Source organism: Salvelinus namaycush, chromosome 21, assembly GCF_016432855.1.
Source record: "Salvelinus namaycush isolate Seneca chromosome 21, SaNama_1.0, whole genome shotgun sequence".
In the NCBI taxonomy this organism is placed as follows: domain Eukaryota; kingdom Metazoa; phylum Chordata; class Actinopteri; order Salmoniformes; family Salmonidae; genus Salvelinus; species Salvelinus namaycush.
The window spans coordinates 24,701,514-24,708,659 of NC_052327.1; the positions used below are offsets into that span (position 1 = coordinate 24,701,514).

The 7,146-nt window shown below is 44.4% G+C and overlaps 1 protein-coding gene across 1 annotated transcript; it reads left to right on the forward strand.

The window, feature by feature from the left end:
* Positions 1-728: 728 nt before the first annotated feature.
* On the forward strand, positions 729-6,927 carry LOC120066798 (cerebellin-1-like). Its single transcript, XM_039018272.1, has 3 exons — positions 729-1,054; positions 1,673-1,792; positions 6,730-6,927. Exons 1-3 carry the CDS (start codon positions 803-805, stop codon positions 6,925-6,927), a joined length of 570 nt encoding a protein of 189 aa, XP_038874200.1. The 5' UTR covers positions 729-802.
* The last annotated feature ends 219 nt before the right edge of the window (positions 6,928-7,146 follow it).

Below are 7,146 nucleotides of genomic sequence, written 5' to 3' on the forward strand. Positions count from 1 at the left end.
TTCTCAGAAAATAAAAATCCTTTCACGTGACGCTAAGAAACTTTCCATGCTCATGGTTCTTTGAAACCGGATGTTAGATTGTCCTCCTGCTATTATTCCTTCTTCATTGACAATTCTTAACAGCATTCAAAATCAAAGTGATTATGACAAGAGAATTGGGGGTCTGTGTATGTTCTCCTCTTCCTCGAACATTGGGGTATCATCATCCTCTCTGGTGTCTGCTCGAGCCGAGTCCACCTGTAAAATACCTCCGGAGCGGGAAAACTACTCCGCCACCGTCACGTGGTGGGGAGGCGGGCTCGAGCGCGGCGATTGGAAATCTGGAGATGCGCTAATCTGTGATTGGGGCCCGGGGGAGGGGTCTGCTGAAAACGAACGGGGCGTGAGCATTGCGCGTCCGGAGCCTTTGTGTTTCAGCTCTAATATCTCACATATCAATAATTCAGCGCGCAAGCAGACGGACCCCGCGCTATGTATTCAACTGCGCTTCAACTCGACAAGGGCCTCGTACCGCTCTCGACTGGTTATTCGATTACGGAGTGAGACAAGAAGGCGGGGAGGCTTGAGCTGACAGGAAAATAAGTTTACACGTGGAACGACTGGGTAAAGGGGACTCTCCATGATTTAAAAAAAGAAACGGAAAAACCAAACCTGTCTTTGACCTTTCCAAAATTTAGAAATACACAAGGATAGCTATAATTCAAGAAAGGAAAAGGAGTTGGTCATTTGGAAAGACTGAATTGTATCGAACATAATAAGAATAGCAGGATACAGCCACGAGGTGCAGAGTGAAGTTGCCATAATGTTGACGGTATTACTGGGTGCAGTGTGGCTAGTGATTCTAGTGAACGCTCAGAACGAGACGGAACCCATCGTGCTCGAAGGGAAATGTCTGGTCGTTTGCGATTCCAACCCAACTTCGGATCCCACTGGGACTGCTCTCGGGATATCGGTGCGCTCCGGGAGCGCCAAAGTGGCTTTTTCAGCCGTGAGAAATACCAACCATGAGCCTTCGGAGATGAGTAACCGGACTATGGTCATCTACTTTGACCAGGTAACTTTCACTGATCTGTCTGTCTGCTATATCACTCTGTACCTGGTAGTGGAGCGAATGTGGCGGGAGGGGTTTTGGATGACTGGTGTTGAAAATTGATTAAAAAAAGCTCTCTGTCCATGAGTAGAGAATGGAGATTCACTGTTTCAGATAGAGAGGAGATTTATAGATGCAGGCAGGTGAAAGTAGTCAGCCTTTAAATATTTAAGTTCATTTTGATGATATGAAATGATGTCTGACATCTCTCCAAATAATTTAATACCAGTGTCAGGGGGGGGGGGGGGGGGGGGGGGGGGGGGTGAAGTCTTACTCCGTGCTACTCCATATCTCAAAGGTTAATAGCCGCCAAATGGCTATTCAATTAAATTACATTTTGGTCTTATAAAATTAGACCCTTGAGCCCCAGAATTTTATAGATGGATTAATTCCAAAATTGATTAACTTGGTTTCTATAATTGTCTTAATTTGAAACTAACAAAGTTATAGTCAAATGTCATCAGTTACCTAGTACTATAAGATGCAGTATCATTGTGTAATGGGTGAGTTCCTTTCATCTTTGTAATGCAATGAAATTCTAAAGTGTATTTTCCCTCTTCACACTCTTTCTATCTTCCCTAGATACTTGTAAACGTTGGTAAGAATTTCGATGAGGAACGGAGCAATTTCATCTCCCCGCGCAAAGGGATTTACAGTTTTAATTTCCACGTGGTCAAAGTGTATAATCGCCAAACGATCCAGGTCAGTGCTTTGTATCAATACTGAACACTGCCTCCGTTTATTTCAAGTGTGTCTGTGTGTGTGTGTGCGCGCGCGCGCGCGTGCCGTCACTGAGCGGGAGGGAGGAGGAGAAAGGGGAGGGAGAGACTTCAAACACCTGCTGGTAGACCCCATATTAGGCCTAAATTGAAAAATTATTCCACTAGAAATAATTTGTAGATTTGTGAGATGTCATTCCACTAATTCCCCAGAGAAAAGGGGTGTTTGCAGATGAAAGTCACCAACTGAATCATAATGAATCGATACGGCTATGGAGCCAATTAGGAGCGCCAGCCAGTTAGCCAGTGTCGCTACCATAGTGGCTTCAGGACCCTGGACAGCCGCAGCGTAGAAGCTGCTCTCTCCTGCTGCGTGGTTTGGCGGCTGCATTTTACAGCAGGTAAAAATACCAAACTGGTCAAAATAGACCCAGACCAAACAGGTATTTTGAGCAAAGTTACTTGGCTGATAATATCAATGGTTGCTTTAAATAATATACACATACAGGTAATTGGCAAAATATAGGAAACACTTGAGTAAATTAGGGATACAAAGTAGTCCTATATTGAAGCTGGTGCTTCCCCAAAGGTGTGGTTCCTTAGTTAATTCAGCAATTAACATCCCATCGTGTAGGGCCATGTATATAAATGCCCAGTTGCCCATTATTTTGGCTACCATGGCTAGACGAAATCTCATTGACTTTGAAAGAGTGGTCTCAAAGGAGCATAGGGGTATAACGTGTCTGTGTGTGTCAATCTGTCACCAGATCTTAACCCAATTGAACACTTATGGAAGATTCTGGAGCTGCGCCTGAGACTGTTTTCCACCACCATCAACAAAACAGGAAATTATTGAATTTCTTGTAGAAGAATGGTGTTGCATCCCTCCAATAGAGTTCCAGACACTTGTAGGTTCTATGCCAAGGTGCATTGAATCTGTTCTGACCTGTGGTGGCCTAACACCCTATTAAGACACTTTATGTCGGAGTTTCCTTTATTTTGGCAGTTACCTGTACATATTGTGCAGCGCCAATCCATCGAGCAACGACTGACAGCTCGCTTTCCCAAGCAACACAAATAGAGTAATCCTTTGATTGCGTTAAATTAGTGAATATACTTGATTAGATGTAACCCTCTTTAAATAACATTTAACACGGACAACGTGGCTTTTAAAACCAGCCCCTCTTAGAGTGTATCTTTCACTAATTAAATCATGGTCTAATTATGCCGTGAAATCCATGGGGCTTCAGCATTACATTCTGTTATTCATCTCTTATTGGAAGCTGAATTAATTAGTTGAAAACAAACCAGGCAAGCAAAATGAAAAGCCCTGTCAAACTGTATTCCCCACTCATGTCATTGACACCAACTAAACCATGAACAGGTACAAATTACAGACAACTTACTCAAGCAACTAAATAGCACACTAAATACATTTCACTGTCAATAATTTTCCCACAAAAGACAAATATAAAGATTTTCACTGGAAACATACATCATCCTCCCATATAAACCAAATAATAAATAGAAGAGGATTCTCAGTTCAGCTCTGAGACACTAGTCCAACATAGACACAACTGCTGTGTTCAAACTCCCACTGTTTGATTGCCTTAGAGCTTCTGTTTGCCATGGGGAGACAAAAGGAGGGAGGGAGGGGGGGGGGGGGGGTGTATGTGGATTGGTTGAAATGGAGATTAAGAACTTTCCAGTGTCTTTCTAGAAGGATGGTCATGTATTTTGTGGAACAGGATTGTCTTACAACTCCAGTATTTTGCCATTGAAGGAGGAATACAGGCATTACATCTTGAAACATCCATTAATATCTCACCTCCTCATTCAAATCTGTGTGGATCTCACAGAGACCAGGGGAATGAGAACCCAATCCACTGACATAAATATATGTCTTATCTCCTCCTCATTCTATTTCTTTTGAATGTAAATAACCATCCTGACTTTATAGAGTTGGCACAAGTACAGATTGTTTCAGCACTCCACTTCAAGGATGAACAGAAGCACAATTCTAATTTCAGAGGCTTCCATTTGTATGAGCAAACTCCATTGTCATAGAGTGTTACATGTGAGCCCCAAGTACAAATCCCCTGAAATAATACATTAACCAACTAATCAATAACTTTAGTTTAGTATGAGTCCCTACTGGGGATGGAATTGTAATTTTGGGCAGTCGCCAGCCAGGCCAGCTGGGCTAGTAGACCACAGTTTTTACTAGCCCGGGTCCAAAATCCGTGCCAACTAACCAGCGGGCTAATTGAGCAGACTTTCTAACAGCCCGGTCTGAAAAGTACTAGCCTCGGGCTAGCGGGCTATCTTAATTTCAATACAAGTAAGATAGAGCAGGCAAACAGTCATTCAAACTGACAAGAAAACAAGCACTGAATATTGTAGGGAATCATTGTACCATCTAAATCGTTGTGAAATATATTTTCAATTACAATGATTCCCTACACTATTCAGTGCTTGTTTTCTCACATAAACTGAAATTGAGCAAACAGCGTAGAATTTTAGCAACCAGGACATTTTTTATTTCCACTAGATAACACAGTCACAAAGTCAGAACAGCTTTCCCAGTTTGACAACAGATGCCGCTCCAGCGGGAGAAATCAATAGGTGAATATTACAGCCAATCACAACACTGGCGGGTAGGTAATACTGTGAAACACTATCATTACAATATTAGCAGAAGAGATATTATGGACAATTTCTGAAATTACAATGCAAAAATATTTTTGGGAAACCTGTGTAGCACCTTTAAATGCGCACTTCTCCCCAAAACATGACATTTCTAAAGATAACCTTGCTGCCCACTGGCCAGTCAGTGTGTCTCCCTTCACCCAATGAAGAGAAGAAAGCGGTCTGTTGTCACGTTACTGCTGTCATCTGTCTGTCTGGACAGGAAATTATGTGAGATGAGGATGTGTGCTTTTTCATTACAGCTAAGTGCTGCATTAAACTGTGGGCGGAAATCCACTCACCAAATGTATATCTAAATCTTCTCTCACTGGGCTTAATTGGGTGCTAATGCATTAATGAATTCAGCAGCTCAATGGAATGCTGACACCATGCACCAGCCTGTATTCCATTTACACATCCATGTGCTGTAATTGCAGGGGATGGCTGGGAGCGATTGAGCGATGATGTTTTTGGGAAGTGACTTGTGAATATCAGACTCAGTGGCCCCACTATATATAGGACCTTCCACCCCCTTCCACCCCCACTATATATAGGCCCTTCCACCCCCACTACATATAGGACCTTCCACCCCCACTATATATAGGACTATCCACCCCCACCCCCACTATATATAGGACCTTCCATCCCCACCCCCACTATATATAGGAACTTCCACCCCCACTATATATAGGACCTTCCACCCCCACTATATATAGGACCTTCCACCCCCACTATATATAGGATCTTCCACCCCCAATATATATAGGACCTTCCACCCCCACTATATATAGGACCTTCCACCCCCACTATATACAGGACCTTCCACCCCCACTATATATAGGACCTTCCACCCCCACTATATATAGGACCTTTCACCCCCACTATATATAGGACCTTTCACCCCCACTATATATAGGACCTTTCATCCCCACCCCCACTATATATAGGAACTTCCACCCCCACTATATATAGGACCTTCCGCCCCCACCCCCACTATATATAGGACCTTCCACCCCCACTATATATAGGACCTTCCACCCCCACTATATATAGGATCGTCTTCCCCCAATATATATAGGACCTTCCACCCCCACTATATAGGACCTTCCACCCCCACTATATACAGGACCTTCCACCCCCACTATATATAGGACCTTCCACCCCCACTATATATAGGACCTTCCACCCCCACTATATACAGGACCTTCCACCCCCACTATATATAGGACCTTTCACCCCCACTATATATAGGACCTTTCACCCCCACTATATACAGGACCTTCCACCCCCACTATATATAGGACCTTCCACCCCCACTATATATAGGACCTTCCACCCCCACTATATATAGGACCTTTCACCCCCACCCCACTATATATAGGACCTTCCACCCCCACTATATATAGGACCTTCCACCCCCACTATATATAGGACCTTTCACCCCCACCCCACTATATATAGGACCTTCCACCCCCACTCCACTATATATAGGACCTTCCACCCCCACTATATATAGGACCTTCCACCCCCACCTGGGATATGGATGCCTGATGAAGACCCAGGGGTCAAAACGTTGTTATAAATAAATATCACCTGGGAGCATGAGCAGCAGTGTGCAGCGTTTTCCTTTCTGTTTCCCATACATCACTGCCAGAAAGGAGGGATTTTCCCCAGTTTGACCCTCTCATCCAGCTGAGCGAGGATCCCTTTCCCCTCCTCACTGTCGATGGGGCTGGGGGTAAAGCTGGATCTGGGTGGGAGCTGAGTGAGGCTCCCCTGGGCCCTGGCTGGTGGGAGTGATGTAGAGGCGTGGCCCTGTAGACTCATTTAGCACACTAAACAGAGGCTGCTCTGTCCTCTTGCTCTCTCTCTCTCGCTCTCTCACTCTCTCTCTGTCTCTCTCTATCAAGCTTTGCTGGTACAAACCAAGGCCTAATAAGTGTTTTGATCACTTTTATGCTTTTTTATGCATGATTTAGGGGCTACTGTTTGAATGTTAAGGGCATGTTTGAGTCAAGAAGTGCTCAACCCGCAGGTGCTTTTCAACTTTACTCTTAAACTCAACACAAGGATGGTGAACTGTACAATGTAAATAAAAATATGTGATGTTTATGTCTGTGTTCACTGTGTTCTAGTGTGTGTGTGGGTGTGTGTGTGTGTGTGTGTGTGGGTGTGGGTGTGTAGAAATGTGTGTGTACTTTACCATCTCTAACTGTAATATCTGTCCTGTAGGTGAGCCTAATGCATAACGGATGGCCTGTGATCTCGGCCTTCGCTGGGGACCAGGATGTGACTCGTGAGGCTGCCAGTAACGGAGTGCTGATCCAAATGGAGAAGGGGGACCGAGCCTACCTCAAACTGGAGAGAGGAAACCTCATGGGGGGCTGGAAGTACTCCACATTCTCTGGGTTCCTGGTCTTCCCCATGTAGAAAACAAGGAGACTGGAGGGACTAATGCTTCTCAGCTCGGCGGCTTGGGAGACTGTGGAGTGAGAGAGAGGATAAAAGATAGAGGAAGAGAGAGATATATGGGAGAGGAAGTTAAAGAGATGTGGAAGGTATAATTAGCCAGGGCAGGCTCTCCAACACACTCACTCACTCCGCTGCCTGACTACAGCTCTGGACAGCCAAAACTTTTTTATCCTCAGA